This window comes from Solea solea, chromosome 18 (genome assembly GCF_958295425.1).
Source record: "Solea solea chromosome 18, fSolSol10.1, whole genome shotgun sequence".
Lineage (NCBI taxonomy): Eukaryota > Metazoa > Chordata > Actinopteri > Pleuronectiformes > Soleidae > Solea > Solea solea.
The window spans coordinates 9608217-9629271 of record NC_081151.1 but is presented as its reverse complement, the minus strand read 5'-3'; the positions used below and the strand labels follow the sequence as shown (position 1 = coordinate 9629271).

Here is a 21055-nt window from a genome sequence, read left to right as displayed (position 1 = left end):
CAGAGGGGAGGGTTGGAAAAGAAGAATTACCATCTTGGGAAGAACGGACAAAAGAGGAAAAAGACAACTGACTGAATCGGTAAAAGCTAAAGCGGAGAACTTTTCCACAACTCTGGGACTGAACAAAATGAAAATCTGTGATTACATAAGCCAGAGATCACAGATTTAACCCAAATGTATGTGTCGAACTGCTAAATGAAAAGTGGTAAAATATCCCATGCTTTCCCCTTCAGACATCTCTTAGCTCAATGCCAGTGTGTCACCAGCAAACCCCACACACACCCTCGACAGAGCTGTCTATTTATCTGTGAAGATGGTTGTGTACACACACACACACACACACACACACACACACACACACAGGATATTATCACTTTTGTGTGGAAGGGACAATAAAGAAATCGACCTTGAGAGAAGTGTGAGGACAGAGTGGAAGACGATTTGCCGAAACAAAGACAGAGGAAAGAGGAAGAATAATAATCACAGTGCTGAGCAAGCAAGAGCGCAGTTTCGTTCCCCTCGACTCACGCGGCTCTTTTCTGCCTCGATGTAAGTTAACACGTTTCATTTTGTCCTTCTCTTTTTTTTTTCTCCCCAATTTCTGCCCTTCCTTCTCAAGTTCGAAAGAACAAAATAAGACAAAATGACACAGACTGTGGTTGCATATAAAGAAACTTTCTTTTCTTTGTAACTTGCATGTTCAAGGGGAAGGTGGTGGGGGTGTACGAGCCAGCAGACTGGGGAGTACGGGAGTGAGTGAAGAGTGAATGTCTCCATTCTTGATTTTGGGAACGGAGAGAAGTAGAAAAAACAGAGGAAAAAACTCAAGAATGGAGAGGTCAGTGGACCGTGTAGGGATTTTGAAGGTCTTCGCTGATTGGTTGAAGTTTTCTCAAATGTCAGCACGTTACTTTGTATTGAGCTCATTTAAATTGGATAATTGAACAGGTCAGCCATCGGGGATTCCACGTCATTCGATCGAGAAGCTTTTCAATTATTCACCCAGCCTCATGGCAAAAAACAATAACATAGACAAAGCAAATAAAGAAAGGTTTGGGAGTGGTTGAGATGACAGAAAAAAAAAAAATGAAATGATAAAAATCAGGCAGGATGATTTACTCACATTTCAGCCCCTCTCGTCTAACATGATATTATAATGAATGTAAGCAGCATGTAGCATGAATGACGAACATGGAGCTCAGAGGCAGCGAACGAACGCAGAGACACGACAGAGAGGGGGAGGGAAAAAAGAGAGCAAATTGCAAAATTAATAACAATGAAGAAGTCCAGAAGGAGACGCCGTAATCAGGTTTAAGACTGGTGAAGATCATTCAGCTGCAGACCTGCTCTGCCAGAGAATGGGAACAAGTCCATTAAGAGCCCAAAAATAGACCTGCTCCATAACTGCTTTGTCCTCACTGTAACTCACAGCAAAACATCCTCTGACCATGCAGAGCAGATTTGTTCCTACACACATGATTCTTATATATATATATATATATATATACATATACATATATATATATACACATATATACATACACACACATCATGTGTGTGAGAGAGAAAGAGAGACGTACCAAAGAAAATGTAATGGGCAAGTAATCGGTGTGATCAGATTTGCCTGAGGAAAGCAGCTTTAGAGGCCTTGTGATGCCTGGTATTAGGCTGATGATATCTGGCACCTGAGACAAACTGACCCGAGTTCAACACCATTTAATAGTAAAGCTAAACCATCAGGTGTTTAACTGATTGATTGAATGATTCTCCTCCCCCCCCGTTAAATATGAGGAAAAATACCCCCCACCGTTTCAGGAACCCTGCATCCGCATGCACATGTGCTCATCTAATGATGTGAGTGGGCGTGAAAGCCGAGGTGAATGTTTTTTTTTCTCTAAAACATGGGAGCAATGACGTTCACAGGCGGATTGTTGCTGGCGCCGAGTGAAATAGGACTCGGGCGAGTAACAAGCCTTTTCACTTAAAGAGTAACGCAATTTATAAATCACAAAGCCAGGGTGCCCGTTGCAAGTGAAAGGATTTGGACGTTTCATGCATTCCTGCCCTTTATTCATGGCACAGACAACTTTATCCACGACGACACTCCACTTCAACAGTTAAGGGGTTTGGCAGGCCAAGCATATGAAAGACAGGGGGTTTCTTTTAAGGAGGAAATCCAAAGTATAGTGTGCAATGGCGGGGGGGTGACAGAGCCATGAAAACATGTGCATTTCTTGGTCTTATCATCAACTTACAGCTGCCTCGCTCTCCTCTTACCTCCTTGTGAGAGAATAAAGATGTTTCTTTGTGCTTCTGTCTTATTTCCACTTCCTACTCTTTGAATTAATGGTAGGCCTGCACCGCGCAATCCTCTGATTCACCGACTATTCCCATGCCGTTAATGAGCATGCTGTATTACAGTGAATGTATTTCCAGTTCTTACAGGGGAAATACCTGGTTAAGGTCTGAAATATGAGGTTTGTATGAGGACAACAAGTATGCTTTAATGCCCAATTAACCTATTATTATTGTTATTATTATTTAGTGGCAACACTAAAAGTCTGTTTCAATGTTTCTTTTTTTATACGGAGCAAAAAACAAATAGATTATATTCACATTTAAGAAGCGGAAAAATCATTATATTTTTATTTTTAAAAAGCCATTAATCACTGCAGTCCTAATTTAATATAACAAATACATAGCATATATGATAGATGATCACAGAATGTTCAGTACAGGACGCCTGCTTTGGTTTGTGTAAATAAGGACCCCATGCTGCTGAAATTTTCCCAGCAGGTAATACATTTGTGACAACACTGGTGTTACTGATTAGTCTGGACATCTTACGAGAAACATGTTAGCTCTATATCTGCAGAGTGCTTACTTTGATCTGTAATGTTAGATTGTGCTTCGGGCAGCCTCGCTCTTGCGGTGCACTTGAAGGTGTGTGAACACGAGTGTTAACATCAGATGCTGATGCTTCATCAGACGACGTTTGCAGATTTCCTCATTAATCTCATCACGCTTCATTTTAGCCACATGGGTTTAATCTAAAAATACAGTTAAATGGGCAACATTGCGCTTTCCACTTTAGTAGTAACCTTTGATGGAACTTTGATGGCACAGATTTCATATTTTTTGCCTCCATCTAAGTATTGATAAAAGTAGCATTTTACAAAGTAGGTTTTTATTTCATCTTTGAGGGCGCTAGTCTCACCATGCAAAGTGAACTAAATCAAAATATACATTTTAAAAGGGAACAAATGTGGATTGTCACTGTTCAACCTCATAAATACAATGTTATAACTCAAACTATCTGATTACATCAAACAGATTAAGTCATTTCCTACAGCATTATCCAAGTGTGTCGATTATCTAACCAGTTCTCTAAAACACACAGGGGTGCAAGTGTAAAAATACCAGTGTTTAATTTGTGCCTTTTCTGCAGCCAAATCAATTGGTCACAAGGAAATGCATTAATGTTTACTAATGTTCATTTCCATCAAAATAGTTTTAACCTGGAGCAAAAAAAAACCAGACATTTTGTTTTGAATACATCGCTTTCAACAAATATGCCCCTGCTTATCTTAAAGGGTTTCCTTGCAGAGCTGAAGAACAAGGATAGTAACATGAGGAACTAATTTGGAGAACAGAACATTTTATTTTCCCATCACTGCACTCATAAAAGATCAAGATTCTGCCAGTGTGAGCAGAAAAATGCAACTTTCAGTCTAATTATGGCTTGTGCTTATCATGAAAGTTTGGACCTGGGAACATTCTACCATATGTTACAGTATATATTTATCCAACCAGGTCTTTGTCGATCATCCAATTCAAAATGGTTTTGATAAATAACCTTTTTCAGCTCCTAACCCTGACACGATGTGAATAAAAGTGTTGGCCCCCACAGGTTGAGGGGGTCTAAATGGCCCGGGATAGAAATTATGACGCTATTCACCAAGAGCCAGAGGGCGAGATTTATGTTGTGTGTCAGTGATCCTCCAAAGGCAGGCTGGGTAAAAAGCTCCAGTGGCAGGTCTTTAAGTAGATGGGCCACTAAATAAACGACTGGCATAACAAGGTTTCTGGATCTTCTCTCCGAGCCAGGTGAAAAAAAGTAATAAAACACAGAAAAACACTCACATGTGCACACACACATTCATCCAGCTATCTCGGGGGTAAATGTTAAGTGAGGACACAAAGAACGCTGCTTTCACACAGAAACATGAATGAACAGTTAATGCATTCTACAATTAAAATGTTAACACAATATCTGTGCACGGTGGACATTAAGAATACACGTTCGCATCTCTTTTCCAGGCAGCTGCCTCCCTGAGAGCAACAAGTTACGCTCTGTGGTCTTCAATAATGAGCTGAAGCAGCCTCTAAACAACGCACGCGGCATCAAGCTATGGTCCAACAATGGACGAGAACGTGCTGGCCCTAACACAAATGTAAGAACATGCAACACACGTGAAAACAAACACCAAACTAAACATTAAAACAAACACCCACACATACACACAAGCTAATGAGCTTTTTGTGTTTGTAGGCAGGGCTCCCCAGAGAGTGTGAACCCACAGAAATAACACTCCATATAGAAAGAGAAGGCAAACCGCCTGAGAGAAAATTCTGCTAAACAAATAGAAAAGAGGGAAATAAACCTCTCCTGCATCCTTACCCAACTAGCCTTTGCTTTATGTTTAGTCTACTGACAAAGAGAGTGAAAACAGATAATGAAACGATAGCACAAAAGATGCATCCTATGTAGCATATTTCAGTCACGTGTGATTTAAAAGTAAAAATTCTGTCATATTTTTAATCACTTAAAATATTGACAACAAATTAACGCAGTCATCTGTCAAATCAAAACTGGAGTTCAACACATCCCCATTGATGCCGGGCACATTGACAATTGCGAGGCGCTGTTTACCTCCTCCATTCTGGCTGAAGCCCTGAGAGTATGTATGCTAAAAGCAGAATGTGTAGGTGTGGTGATGGCCAAGAACAGCAATCAGCAAAGCCATTAATCATAACCGGTGACAAATGCAATGTTTTCTGGAGCTGTCACTGTGACTGCATGCGGGAAGGGGAATAAGTGCCAACCTGTATGTGGCTTTTCTGTGGTTGCTGGCAGCAATAGTGACGGTGTGTTATAGGAACGTGACATAGCCTGTTAGCTTGGTGATTAAACAAAGCAAACAGGCTGAGCAGGGGGGGCGGGCGAAGCAAAGACAGAGATGAAGGGGTAACAAAAGGGGGTGACATTATGATACAGTGAGGCAGAGTGGACTGAATACGCTTGGGAAGTGAAATGCATGCTTGGAAATAGACTGTAATTGGAAATTAGATTTAATAAAGTATACATATAGCTATACCACAACAAGTAGAGGAGGTAGATGGATAGGTGCAGTCACTGCCATGGAAAATGTGGCTCGAAATAGGTTCAAGTTAATGGAGGTGTCAGGAGTTGTGATGCCAGCAATATCTTAAATGATTTCAGATGTTTTTAAGTCTTCTATGGTCTGACTTGAGGTGTGTGAAAAACAATCAATAATATTGGGCGTAACTATAAGGGGAGATCATTACATACTAAAAAAAATGTGTAGCCTAACCTCGTCTTATCCTTCTCAAGTACATCACAATGCTATTCCAGTCTGAGCTTCACACTGAAATGACTGTTTCTGGCAGTATCTGCAAAGCCATTAAGACTTCAGACTAAAATTAGAACGGGGGATCATCATCAGATGATGGGAAACTGTGTTATGGGGGTGTGTGCTGCAGGGGGCACACTGGCAGCTCAATGAGCCATGGGAGTGCCAGTTTTGTGCACGCAGTGGGGTCTACCATATGATGAGGTGAAACTGGCAGGGAGGGCAGGCTCAATACTGAACCATAATGGCTTACTCTTAATGGCTGCCGCGAGGGGCCAACGTTCATTACTCTCTGCGTGGGCTGACTTTCGACAGGATCCTGGAGTGAAACTTGCGAGTGTACGCACACTCGCGCTCAAACCTTGAAGAATGCACCCCAAAAAGAGAGAGCAAGGTGCAAAGCTAAAAACAACAGTTTTCTTTCATTTACACACAGAAATAGTCGGCGTTCAGGAGACAAAAGGGAGTGCTAGAGTGGTAGAAATTGGATAAGCTCCATCCCAGAGTAGTCTCATAATATTGCTAATTATTCAACAATTACAAAATTCTATACAAATACCTCCTCCGTCCTTGGGTTCACTTTTTAAAGTAGCCCGATACACTAGCTCAGCTGAAACAGTCAACCTATCAATGCACACTAATGCAGAGTCAGACTACAACAAAAATACCAAGCAAAGACAGGGAATTTTACTGCTGCCTTCGCCATCTAAAGGAGGGAGCAATATGTAGCGTTAAATTGAATGCACAGCAATAGTCATTTAACAGGGTGGCTTTAAGAGAGAGGCCTTTTGATCTGAAATTGTTTACACACATTTTTGAGATTGAACTTGGTCAAAAAAGGAAACATCTTGCCTCAACCGAGCTACAATACCAGGAAGAAGAGCGGCTCCTAATCCCACGGAAAAAACCCTGCATCTGTGCAATTCTATGCATACTAAAAAGGATGCTTCGTAATGACAGGTGCAGTCAAAACTCGTTGATTAATTAGTATGAACATACACAATGCTCAAAACAAAGAAAAACCGTCAAACAGATTGTTGATTCTTGCGTACCTCATGGGAACTCATTTCACAGACTTTACCTGCCAGTGAATTCAAGCAAACAAGAGCAGAGCCATGCTGTGCTATTGAACATTGCTGTAAACCATTAAACTCCACGCACGCACGCACACACGTAGACACATCATGTACTTCTACAAACACAGCACATTTCCATCGAAGGCCTCAGTCAAACTCTCACAGGCAGGCGGCCGCACTTGCAGGCAGACCTACAAAAAGCAACAACAATGAAGGGGATGCTATGTGGAAGCCGGAGCACAGGATGCATGCTGTGAGCTCAACAAGATGTGAGACTACGAGATAAGGTATAGGAAGAAAAACAGGATGAGGTAGTCAGGCTGCATGTTGCTGGGATGTGTGTCTGTACATGTTAAAGACTGAGGGCCCCACTTGATTTTCGACTGTTGTACTGGAAGTCAGGGAAAAAGTTGGGTATCCTGGTCCTTCACAATCTACCTGGAGGGGGTTTGAGGAGCATTGACATTTTCTGTCAGTAGACACCAATAACTCTTCTTGATATATTGACAAATCTATGCCTCAAAGGGGCGACCAAAGAGCTGACCACTTTTCATCTATTAAAACCCATTTGAACTATGTCCACCCCTGCACACATCTCCCCCTCTGTCAGGGAACAATGCCAGGAAAGGTCCAGCTGTCAGAAGAGGAAACGAGAGAGGAAGGAAGGAAAGGCTCCGACTGTCAATGTGCCCGGAGACGATAACATGCTCTCTGCATCCTGTCCCCACCCCAGTAACTAAGGAGACCACGATGCTCGGAACCAATGGGAGTGAGGGAGGATCATTTCAGTTAAAAAAAAAAAGACTTGACAGTGTGTCTTTGTGCAATAAAACCTCAACTTTGTAAATAAAAAATAATCTGGACATACATGGCAGCAGCAATTTCTGTAAAGCCTTCAAGTTCAAACTAGGAGATTAGGTTAATCAGTGATCATTCAGTCAGTCATTACGGTTAAAAACAAAAACTAAAAAGTAAACACAAAGACAGAAGTCAGGGATTGCACTTTTAACTGTAAATCTTGGGCAAATCCATAGATCAACTGTGACTCTTGTGATTCCTGGTGAGGAACAGATGGAAGCAGCAGGAGTCGGAGCCAGAAGTGCAGTATTATTACTGTCAACAAACAGATTGAAAGAAAAATCTCTTTATTAATACATGTTTGGTTGGTGGGGGGTTGACAGAATGAGGAACAACGAAATTCTTTTCGCTGCCTCCGTATCAGCGAACGAGGTCACTTGATAACAGCGGGGAAAGAATTGATGCAACAAACAGAGACGGAGGCGAACAGACAACTGCGTTCCATCAACTATTAACCTGCAATCCTATTTTCCCCAACAGAAGCAAAATTAAAGCTCGACATGTCGTTCAACCATCTTAAATTTTATCATTGAAAAAGTGATTTATTGTTTAAATAGGACTTGATTTAGTATATTAGGTAAAGCTATCCCAGACTAATGCAAAGTAGTATCAGTAACAGAAATGAGTTGGACAATGTATTGAAGCAAAGTCTCAGTATAATATAAAAAGAGTTTATAATGTCACAAAGATTAATCAAGCCGTCTCTATAACAGCTGTTTATCTTCACAGCAGGCAACCAGAAACATTCTTGTGAAAGTCAGTTAATAGCTAATTTCTTAACAACAGTACTTGCGAATTAAGAATTTTTGTACTCCCTGGTGATAACTAAAATATGTGTTATGCTGTGAAGTTCGCTTGTCACTCACCCTGCAGTGATTTAGCAAGTGCCATTACACGTGACAGTGATGCATTTAATGTAATGCTGAGTAAATGCAGACCCCGAGAAGAACGCGTGTTATATAGGCAGGGAGACAAACAGGTAACATCATAAAGTGTGTGTCTGCGTCAGCTGCTGTCTCATCCACAGGGACGGGGCCTGCTGGGACTTGTATCTACCACCTAAGTTCCAGTCCAACAGCCACTCAGTAGCTGTCCCAGGGTGTGACAACACACAGACTCGCATCACAGCTGCTGTTGTGTTTTGTGGCAGCTCTTCTTTGTCTCATTTTTGCAGGATCCACAGTATAATACTGTCGTAGGCCACTATTAGACTTGTTGTTTGGGCAATACTGTGGTGACTATAAAGTTTTTTTTTTTTCTCTGTCGCTTTATTGCAACACCCCCAGAAAATATAGGAAACAAGTATGCTGTTTTAAAATAACATGTTGACCAGAAATAACAGCCTCTACAGATTAAAGTGGCAAGCATTTAGTGTGACCTACCCTTACACTTGAACAATAGCAAGACCCTGGCTTTCCTGAGTGAAACCTTCCTTTTTTGCAGAAAATAATCAAAGCAGGTTATTCATTTTTGACGGTAGCGTTCAATAATCTGAACGTAGTGGAAACACTGGCTGGAGGGGACATGACAACTGGGTCCGAATGTCACGAAGATTAGAGGGATTAGGAGAAAAGAGAGAAGCCCTCTCACTGACGCATTTATCATTAACCGTGCTTCCACTATGTTTAAGCCTTTAAACATTGATCTGCATTAAGCTCTTGGATGTGGAGGATTAATGAATCTGTGAATACACATGTGCACAATCACAGATGCAGCCATGTTCTCTATAAAACGGACATTTGAGCCAGAGAGTGACTGTGGAAAGCTGTGCACATATTAAAGTCCTGGGCGCGGACAGCGAGAGCACGACTGATGCAAACCGACAGACCACCTCGTGGGCCTTTAATGTCACCACTGGTCGTCACATGAAAGAGGCAATGTTGCCCCGCGGCTGGATTTTTGCCACACATACTCACATTCAAGTAGAAAGAGGCACTACAAAGGAAGAAACAAATGGAAAAGAGAAGAGGTGGGAGAGGGAAAAAGAAGAAAGGCACTAGGGAAGAGGGCGATGCGAGTGCAAGAGTCATTGTGGTTAAATAAATAGGTAAAAAGCCAAAGCCAGGAAAACTGAGTCACTACTTTGGATAATGGATACTGTTTTTCCCCCTTGGAGAAAACAAACACCATCACATCAATCGTTTACTATACAAACTAGCAGGCAAAATAGCAAAAATGTTATTGTATATGTTTAGGACAGAATGGATAAGAGGCAACACCTACACATTTACATCTGAGAGGTGATTTATGCAGTACATGGTTGATGAGGGAGGACAGGTGGAGATAGAACTGAGATCAGGCTCATTGAAAGTGTCAGACACTCAATAAAAATCAAGTTGTAAGAAGAGCGGCCAGCACAAACAGCCCTAAACTCATGTCAGAAAAATGAAGACAGGAGTGGAAGTAGGGAGGGGAAGAGAAGGATCAGAAGGGACAGAGGGAGATCTCCATCACCTGGCAGACTATTATTCACCTCAAGGTGTCAACAACATCTGGCACCATGGCACCTCACCGATGCCAACACCTGCTGCATTTACACACCATCGTCCATCCCCAGCTGCCTTTAACCTACGCTAGAGGACAAGTAACATCGATAATGAATTATGTAATTTACCCACAAGACACAGGTGTTTAAAAAAAGGAAATTTTTACAGCAATGCGAGTCCAACTGCTCCATTACTGAAAATCCCTGTGCTCCTTGTCAGTGAGGTTGCCACGGAACGCTCTGTGGTAAAACATATATGCCAGACAGACAGGAGCAGCAGCAGCTCTAATCTTATCCGAGGCGACAATAAAGCAACACCTTGTGAGCCTTTTATGGGCAATATTCCTACATAACGACACTTTGCAGAGATGGTGGAAAATTAGGGCCAAAGTGTGGCAGAGCCACATGTTAAAGAGGGAGAGGAACAGTTTAACGGTGCCAGCTGGTTGTGTATTTTCAAACCTGTCAAAACAACTCTACGGTGTTATTGTAAGCTCAACTAGGAGCTTATGTCTGTTGACTGCGTGTGAGTCATGTAACTATACGGTTACCAACAGAACAGAATAGTTGTTCACTTAAAGACTTAAACAAAAAAAATAACAAAATATAATAAAAACAACAACAAAAACAACCTTCTACAAGTTGTGTTCACTATCACCAGGATGTGAGGGCACATACAGCTAATAAAGCAATAAATGTGGGAAAAAAAAAAAAAAAAAAAAATCACACTGTAATGCAGAGGCCTGATTTGACAGACAGCACTTATGTGTGACCCGGTAGGAATGACCCGATGTGTGCATCTGGCCCACTAAAGCACAAAACCACCATTGTGTTATCATTAGTATGGGGTAGGAGAGGGGACAGGACGGTGGTGTGTGGAGCTGAGGGAGGGGTTAGGGACCTTCCTCATAACCAACCAGATGACCTCATTCACATCACAGAATTCCTCTGTCTCGCCCCACTGTTCTTTATCACACTAACCATCCTCCCCTCGCTCTAGGCAGCCTTGCTTGCCTTTTTCCTTTCAGCGAACACAATCAATCTACTGAGCAGGAATGGGGCTCATGTTCACTCACCCTTTCATACAGACAGCACATTCTTTCCGGCCAGTTATTGGTGGGTTTTTATGCCGGTCTTTCCTATATTACACGTGGTGCTAAACGGACTCTTCGCTTAAACAATTAAAGCCTAATCGTACAAAACCACCCATTGTTTCTGCTCTGTAATCTCCTCCCGACTGCTGCACTGATGAGGACAGACAGATTTAAGCCTCACCGCAAACAGACAAGCAGTGACGACTGTTTCAATTGCAGTTGTACGGCCGTTTATTCATGGCCCGCTACCGTCACTTTTGGTTGGACGTGTAGCACATGGGCATAAATTATGCTTAGCAAATCATGTTTTACATTACAGCACAAGACTGCAGGGCAGACAGCCACTGTAAAAAAAACAACTGTGCAACACATGTAATTCTAGTTAGTCTAGACAGTCACTGTGTTACTGTGTCAGGGAGACGGTGAAATAATGCTGAATAGGTTGAGGTTGAGTCCTCCTACACACCAGCAGGCATTCCATCACTACAAGCAGAGAGCAAAAAGCTGCTTTGGCAGTACGTCACTAAACTACATGTTGCTTGTTTGAGTAGATAACATTTAAGTTATACATGCTCGAGACACTTAGCCTTTGTCTGTGTCAAGAGGTTTTAGAGTAATGCTCTAAACAGAGACTGAAGTCACACCCCCTATGGGAGTTGTGATTTAAGCAGCTTTCTTCCTTGTTTTGGTAGTCAGAACTGACGCACATGTATATTAGCACACAAGCAAAATGGCTTCTGCTCCAATGAGTGCTGATATAAACATGACACCCGGGTCGACACACTAACTTTCACTCCGTACTTGCCCTTTGACGTCTTTTCAGGGCACACTGTAAAAGCACTTAATGGCTACGACTTTTTATTGTCAAGATGGACTTAACACAGCATGGCACAGCTGTGCTTACAATGGTGCCTTGGTATATAGCCGATAGCCACCACATGTGCCAGCAGAAAGTGAGCTGCACTTACAAAAGCATGCATTAATCGACCTCGGCATTTCACATGGAGATATAGAAACTGACAAGCACACAACAGAATCCATTTAGTCAGTCTGAACGGCAGAATTGTTTTTGTTTTCTTAATCCACATGGTAACTTTATTCATTTGTGCTTCTGTTTGTGTGCAACACCTATTGGCTGTGAGGGCAACACCTGACTGAGAACACAGAGTGAATAACAATATTTACAATTGATCGAATTAATGTTGACAGTACTTTTTTTTCCCCCCCATACTTTACTTTTACAGTACCGTTCTCAGTGCTAGCCCGCCGTACACTATTGATTTCCACACTCACAATTCCAGGAAAATCGAACGGGACAGCTGCATTGAACAACAGTGAACCTCTTAATGAAACCATCTGCATTCAAGATGCAAAGCCAGTTGAACAACACCTGCTCAGGGTAAAAATACAAACTGTAGCATTACTGCCAACCGAATACAAAATACCACACTTTCCCTAGTCATGACAGGCTACTTCAATGCTAGCCTACAGATACAGAGACATGGATTGATCTGCATCAAAACACCTTTTTTATATTAATTGTGCGAGTGACTGTGAATCCCACTGTATTTATAACAATATCAACGGTCAGCTGTAGAGATCTAGGTGAGAAGCAGAGATTGGTGTTTCAGGGGTTTGTAGCGCTTCCTGAGGACCAACCTCACAACCATGCCACCTCACACTGCAGCCTTTGGGGAAGGTGACGGCAGCGCCGCCTGCTCTTGCCAAGCCTCACAAAAACAACACCGGCTGCTGAGGGACAGGTAAATTATTCCTCTTTGATTTATTGGCCAGACTGTAACTAGTGAGACACCAAGGTAAGGGCTGCAAACCACAACGCGGACTGATCGTATGGTGTGAAGGAGGACGGTCCTTGGCTGATAAATAAATGAGGTCAGTTGTCATTGGTGGGTTGCTGAAAATGGCATCCATCACTATAATGCACACCAGTTGACAGCGTTTCATAATTCTTTGGTTTAACTTCGCCGACCATCGTCCTTACATTTGACCCCAGGAAGTTGAGCTAAACATAGCAGTGTGATCTAACACTAAAACAATCTTTGTGCATGAGGCAGCACATTGCTGGTCTTGTGTCAAATTCTGCATATCCAGGGAGATGTGTGTTCGTAACTGTTGATAATAATACAATTTATTTGTAAAGACATTTTTAAAACAATGCTACAAAGTATTATAAAGGTTAAAAATAAAATCTGACGATTAAAAAAACAAAATAATATAATAAAACATAAATATAATAAAATCATACCACGGGTTAAGGGTTTGGATTGGTTGATAGGTTGGATTTAGGCTTAGGTGGGGATGAGACTGACTTAAACATAAGTATATATGTATAATATAAGTATATTATCTTTGTTTCTGCTGGAAATGTTACTGCGTGGTGGTCAGTCACAGCAGAAAACAATGGAATCAATTTAACTAATCAATGATTTAATCCACGGCCTTGGTGATGTGCCTGGCCTTTCGGTAACAACTACACTGCAACATGAGCTTATCCACACACTTTATAGCTGACTTTTGTAATGTGACGACTGCAAATGGCAAAGACTGTGACTGTGGCAATCTGTCAGTACTTCTCACTCACCAGGAGAGATTTGTTGTGCGGAGTCACCTCTACACAGGCACAGTTACGCTGTTGAGTATGTCTATATTTATTATTTCAATAACTATTAAATTATTATTCACATCCTTATAAAGAGAGGAAATATGGATGGTCACTGTGGGAAATACATTGGACACTGACACACAACCAAAAATAATGCACTTTAAAAAAGGTTGCAAAGACATAATCAGTCAAATTAGAAAAATGTTACATGACTAATATTTTCATACAAATGGAATGGAGCTTGTTATTGCTGCAAAATATTTCTCGATATATAAAGCAAAATAGATGCTCCAGTGCCTCACCGTGGATGACATTCACGTTAATCTGTGCTAAAAGACTGCATGGAAGAGTGTGTGGGGAAAACAAACACCAGGCTGGAGGTTAAGTGCTCTGACTGTGCTTCTGGTAAAAAATTCCTGAGCTGGCTGCCAACGCTCACTTGCCATTCCTCCTCTGAAAGGAGAGCAAATGAATGCAGAGGGGTGGGCGAGTGAAAGGAACAAAGTGAGCATTCAACTCGTGTTTTCTATGATAAAAAATGGGGAAGGAAACTGAGAAAATGTTACCGATGTGACGCACGAGGAAAAAAAAATGCAATTGTTAGAAATGCTATCGTGTCTGTTGAGAGAGACTTTAAAAAACGGAGGACAGGAGGAAAACCAGCCAGTGAATGGGGGGCCTTATTTAGAGCAAGGGGGTAAGAGGCGGCTATTTGGAGAACTCAAAGAATGTAACAGGGTGGGGCGAATATATTTTTTCGTTACTGTGTTGCATATCCACACAAATATGCAGTGACAGGCGATGATTCATGATGCAATGCAAATTCGTAAGGGAAAACTGAGACAGACCCACCTCTGTGGGAGATGGCAAAGGAGGAGGAGGCCTCTCTTGTCACCACAGCATGAAAACAGCTCCTTCTCCCCGTCCGTCCGAGGGAAAACAAACCACTAACTTGCCTCCTCCGTGGTCCTTTCCCGTCTAAAACAGGCGCTACTTCCCGTAGCTGTTTTTATACGAGACTAAATATTAAGACGAAAATGATCATCATTTGGCATACAAAGAAACACAGAGCCATGATTCTCATTTTGACAGACGCCATGTGTCCCAAGTTACATCAGAGAAATTCGCTGGGCATCTGGTTACCTTAATTATCCTTAATTTTAACCAGGTTCCTGTGCTTTTAGGTTTGAGGAAGAAAGTGGCAACGCTTGAGATAAACTACCTCTCGCAATGTGTTGTCTATCAGCTTGCAGTAATAGAAGGAAAGACACTTAGTTGTGCCGACAGTGAGCCAGATAGCCAGCCAGGCAGTCAGGGCAGGGCACGGAGACAGGAGGCCAGGCAGAGGCAGCGGTGATAAGGAGGCCCCAGCCCTCGCGGGATTGAAGCATGAGATAAGAGCGCAGGCTGTCGTTGAACGACTTTATCATAAAACACCCGGTGTGGGGAGATGGGGAAGGGGGCATTGCTGTGGCGGGGCCAGAGGAGCAAGGTGGTTAAAACAGTTTGGAGGGTAGGTGCAGTGCTGGGTCCCGCCACAACCTCTACACCTCACTCTGTTAGACCTACGCCACCACCTAATTTATAACCAGAGAGACAGTGAAAGGGAGGCAAACAGGGAAAGACAGCACAAAGCCTGCAATTCTGCTTTCTCACTGGTGGCGACAGCCCCGTTAACCAGCTCACACAATAGCTCTTGGTTAATTAAATTCCAGCTTATAAGAGGTGCTTTGGGATGGAATGGGGGGGAGAGGAAAATGTAATGTGTGTGTGTGTGGGGGGGGGGGGGGGGGGGGTCCTGTCTAAACAACCCTAATTCTCTCTTCCCATCTCCCTATCGGAGCCCTTTCGCAGCCATCAGCAGCATCTTACTTTGTGAGCAGTGCTCGGTCTTATTAGCTACTACATTGATTGCATGGCAGAGGTGAGTGCAGGTCAAGCCTCGTACTGAGCAACATAAAGGGTCGAGCTATAGGATTATACAGACTGCTATTGTGGTCGAGCAAAAATAGCCAAATGGTTATCATATATATTATTGTTTTCACATCAGTTGATATTGAGAGACTGAAATAAGCCAAAGAACCACATAAACATGCGGTAAAACGTGAAACAAAGACTTCTAGCATTCTCCATTTATCAAAATCTGTTCTCTTAACAGCTTTTCCCAGAGGACCAGTTCCCTACAAAGGCACCACGGCGGACAGCAGACAGTTTGTCCTCCAAATGCTGACAGCTCTCCCGGGAACATCCAGTTAAATCACAGCACACAGAGTCTAACAAGCACTCACAACAGAGTATTAGCAAAGGGAGCTCCGGAAAGCACAGAAAACTATGGAGGAATGTACCATGTGGTTCCACCGATAAGTGTGCAATGCAATAATGGGCCGTTTAACCTATCATTAATCTATCAAGAAATTGAATATTTTCCAGTCAAAAATATAAATATTATATAAAGAATATATATAAATATCCTGCCTTTGTCCTATGCTCCACTACCTTACAACAGCACTTGCACTTCTACTACTAGGCAGCATCTCTAGATGTTATATGGGCTATCTCCTCCTGCCAAGAGAAAATATAGCAATTTGAAGCAGCTTGTTGGCTGGCAGATCGTAAAGAGAAATAAAAAAAGACTCCAGAGCAGGTGTCACCTCTGAGAGATGAACAACTGCATTTCATAGGGGGCCTGTCAATGGGTCTGAGTGACCTTGAGGGAATACATACAAAGTGGCAGCGTAGCGCGGATGTCCGTGCACACATACCACTGAAGAAAATGGGGGCAAGTAAGCACACACGGGGTGGTGTTGGCTTTCATACGCCATGGTAACAACTGTGTATACATGCACAAAATGCCGGGTGGGCTGTATGCAGCTGTTAGAAGACTATATACCCCGAGAGATGGACAATCTGGGAATGAGATTTAAGCATTTAGTTGTGACTGGTTTGGTTTTTGCTTTTATTAAGCGGATAAAAGTCTGACAAGAGTAGGATATTCAAGATATTTAGTCACATTTAAGTCTCTAAACGAGTACTGTCACAGAGGAGAATAATTTTATTGAAGAAACACATTCACTTTTGCCCCTCCCGAGACAAGACGGCTGAAGTTCTATGACAAATGGTTACACATCAATCTCTGCGCAGGCAGCAATACGTTTTCAAGTAGCATCTGCTTTTCAAATGTGCCCTCGTGCTGTTATACAGAACTGACAGGGAATTATCCTGCAGCATTCTCTATACACATACATTACATTAAAAATATCAAATGCGACACACAATTTCAAAAACTATTAAAACGATGCTTTAATTAGCAGATTGCCCAATTTTCCTTTTACTTAAAAACTGCACACCTTTATGCATCTGTTTAGCCATGGCTCAACTCGCTTTACCCCAGTATGAACAGGGAGCAGGAGATTGGCCCCAAAAATCACATGAGGACTTCAGTCTCTTCCACACAGATGGAGCAAACCAAAAGGCCTCTAACAGGAACCAGACAGTCAGACGGGCCTCCTCTGAACTAAGTTGGCTTTCATCGCACACATGCAATTTCTGGCAGCAGGGTAAAGTTTGGATTGGTGCTGTGGAAACCCCTGTAAACCTTAGATTTGTGTGGCTTTAAACGAGGGAGACTGAGACTGGGGAGTAACAAGTGTCTCAGTCATGATTTCTTTAACGCCAGACGGGGGAACATTTTATCCCTCTATATGTGGAAGTCCTGCATAAAAATTTCAGAGCAGTATAGCATTAGAGCACTCATTTCCTGCCTGTTTTTCCTGAAGCCATAAAGATATTTAGTGCAGAGTATTTCTCTGTTCTGAATAATGATTGTAGTTTTAATTGTACGTAATGTAGCACTGACTACATTATTACATTTTTAGGAAGATGTAAAATGTCAATTACACAATCTAAAGACAGTTTCCAGAAGTTTAAAAAAAGTGATATGTACGCTTCATATATTTTGAGTTTAATTAAGTGCATTAACATCCACTACCACCAAGGGGCAAAATATCTGCACTTGGTCAACTAGACCCTAGTTAGGCCCCGCTTTTTTGTTAATGCAGTGTGACAATTGATAAAAGCCAATTTACTGAGAAATGAATATTATATGAAGTTTTAATGTCATCTAATTAAATGGGAAATGCAATAACATTTGACCACACCAAAAAAAAGCATTAGGTGGGTTACCTCATACTATGTGCCAATAGCAGTGCGGCTGGGCTGTTAAAGTAACCGATAGGCAAACAGAGTACGCAACGTCCCCTGTCTTTGCTATTCAGACGACTGTCCTGATCTACCACTTGGGGCTGGAGGACGGCAAGAGGGAGCAGGGGTGGAAACGAAAACAAGGCTGCTTCCCGACTCTCCCCAAATGAAAATAACACACCCATTATTCCCAACTGAGTAAAAACAGAAAGAGGCTTTTCTAGAATAAAAAAAACAGTGAATGTGCCTCTCGTGTGAGGCAATTGTGGGTGTACAAAGTAATTTTAACTTGATGGCTGCGACGTCAGACGAATGCCACAGAGACGCCTCTTTCAAAAGGTACCATTCCACTTAATGTAGTAATGTTATGAAACATAAATCTCTTGATAAGGGCGGACTTTTTATTAATTTACTTATACCAACACTGTGACATGACTGGTGCGTATGTTAAATTATTTAGGCGTCACTATTTACCTGACTAGTATTGTTACAAGCCCTGAGATGTTTCCATCTATTCAAATCACATTTGATGTTACGGAAATGACAATTAAAGCAACACTAATTAATTACAGTGTGCACACACTGTCATTTGCTCTTGCAACACGTTACGTTGCTTTTACCATTTTGATAATACATGTCCCATTAAAAAGTTTGAGACTGACTAAAACTTTCACATGTATTTAAACCTTTATACAGATAAATTGGAGATAAAGATAAAGTTTCCTGAGAGGGCAGGGAAGAATAGTTCAGAACCCACTGAGTGGATCAACTGGCTTGTTTGTCAACCATCAAGGAAGGAAAAAAAATCTTTGCAGACCGGTTTAGCAACTGCATTCTGAGAGTGCTTCTAACTCAGAAATGCAGCCGAAACTGTGAAGTAATAAGCATCCTTTGCTATCTGTGAAGAAATCACTCTTGTGATTTGAGGGAGACGGAGTGTCTATTATTCTTATCCATCAGTGTCATTGTGACCAAGCCGATCCTACACACGACGTGGGGACAGTGTGATAGGGGGCTGTGGCGCTCTCTAGTGTCCCCAGACCACTTACATAAACCATAGATCCAACCACCCTCCGCACACCACATTATTTGAATGATTACATCAATGTTTGAGTCTAAACGAGTTGACAAACGCTAGAAATTAAACGTAGGCGGACAGACCCCGTCGGGACGGCGCCGCTGACAAGAGCCGACGCAGTTGTTGTAGCGCAAGCTTGACTGGTAAAAAACAAAAAAGGAAAATAAAAAATACACGACGATTGCTGCGGCGGCGAGAGTGAGAATAAACATACAATCGACGGAAGACAAACAATATACCAGCCAAGAGACGGTTGACAAATGTACGGAGGAGATATACGGAAAAGTTGGACGGTTGGTGTGATCTTAGCGCACGCACTCGCCCTCCTCCCTGCAGCAGCAGCAACTCACTGGCCATTGTTTGGGCAACAAGCAGACACATTCCAGCACCGTGCTTTGAGCTCGGCCGCTGGGCAACAACTCACACAAGCGTCGAAGCAAAAAAAAAAAAAAAGGGGGAAGTGGGCAATTGTTGAAAGACACGTCTGGTACATTGCAGTGACTTATTGTGTCCTTTTATGAACACGTAGCTAAGTTAATGCCGTCTCTCCCTTTTTTTGGGTTCCTGAAGAGTTCATCGGAACGCACCCAGCCTCGCTAGCTGAAAACGAGGCTAACCTCAAAGCTAACTGTGCTTAGGAACATGTGGAATCCGCGTTTTGAACAAAACGAGAGCGACAAAAACAACACGCGTGTTTGTGTCAGAACTAACATGTGAGCATAGTGTCGTGTGATACGTTGACAGAGGTGGTATATTCTTTTTTTATGTGGTCAAAGTGAGTGGTAGAAAGTTTTCGTCCTGTGGCATCAAGTCAAGAGTGCACGAACAAACTCTGGGGGAAGCCCAACGTTAGCAGAAGCACTGAAAACTACACCCCGCTGTGCTGGGGTGTAAAACAAACTCACACAGGAGACTGTTCGAACAGCAGACACTGTTTTGAAGAAGTTAGAATCGTTATTATCGGTGCCTGACACGGTCAACAGTATCGGGGTGCCCCGTTGTAATAACGTGCTGCTGGGTTTCGCTAACATAATGCAGCAGGGACGCCCACCGAAACCGGACTGCGCCGTGGTCACGCGTTTCTTCCCCCTCTCCCCCAGCGTCTACCCCCATGTTACTCCAGTCTAGTCCCGCTTACCTTCGTCGAGAAGCCTCTCCAGGTGTGTGAATATGCCGCAGAGATTTGGCAAACTGGTCATGAGCTTCTTCTCGTTTAATAACTGCATCAAATAGTCGGGACTCGGCCTCGGTCGCTCCTTCACTTCGACCTCTCCGACCATCATCTTTGCGGCGAGAAGCGAAGAACAAACCACCGCAAAAAAGCACTCACAAAATCCTCTTTAAAGGAAAGGGAGAAAAAGAAAAAGAAAAAAAAACTGCGTCTCCAATCCCTCGCTTCCCTCCTCCTTTTGAACAGAAGACTCTGTAAACCCCCCTTAAAATTTCAGGTTTGGTTTGTTCTTGTTGTTTGAGTGGAGAGGGGGTTAAAAACACAAACCGTTATCTCCCTTCCGAAGACTCGTGCGCCGTACTCTCCTCTACGCTGTGTGCGCTCGGGGACGTTCGATTCCACCACTGTAGGCGCGAGACACTGCTCCACCGGAAAGGGTACGTCAACCTCAATTCCCATTGGCCAGTGGGGCTTTCGGGGACTAATGGTATGACCAATTAGCGCTCAGATATGCAGAAATAGGGGCGGGTCAGGGCGCTTGGTGGAAAGATTGACAGACAACCGAGCCAATGGCGCACAGTGCGCAGGAATGCACAAAATGCCCAAGAAGTGTTGTCCACAGTGAACAACACACGTTTACTTTTTCCTCTCAACATCGTGTCGGTTGTGAAATTCAGACACAAACATTGTTTTTGTTCCATGAGAGCATGGTTCTGTCGTTGCTTCATCACTTAAACTGTTTGTCTGTGGGTCCACCCTGAAACTGGGTTGTAGTTCTGGTTTAACTTGTATTCAAAAGATACGAAAACAAACGAA

At 42.6% G+C, this 21055-nt stretch overlaps 1 protein-coding gene across 5 annotated transcripts in view; it reads right to left on the bottom strand.

Annotated features, from left to right (window-relative positions):
- The window catches only part of qkia (QKI, KH domain containing, RNA binding a), a 68710-nt gene extending 48058 nt beyond the window's left edge, over window positions 1-20652 (bottom strand). For 3 of the 5 annotated variants that reach the window (XM_058616235.1, XM_058616236.1, XM_058616234.1), the window contains exon 1: window positions 20207-20652. In XM_058616235.1, coding sequence (XP_058472218.1) covers window positions 20207-20351 — 145 coding nt within the window. In that variant the 5' untranslated portion in view covers window positions 20352-20652. The remainder of the gene's footprint in view (window positions 1-20206) is intronic. The other 2 variants (XM_058616237.1, XM_058616238.1) reach the window with 1 other exon arrangement.
- Window positions 20653-21055: the final 403 nt, after the last annotated feature.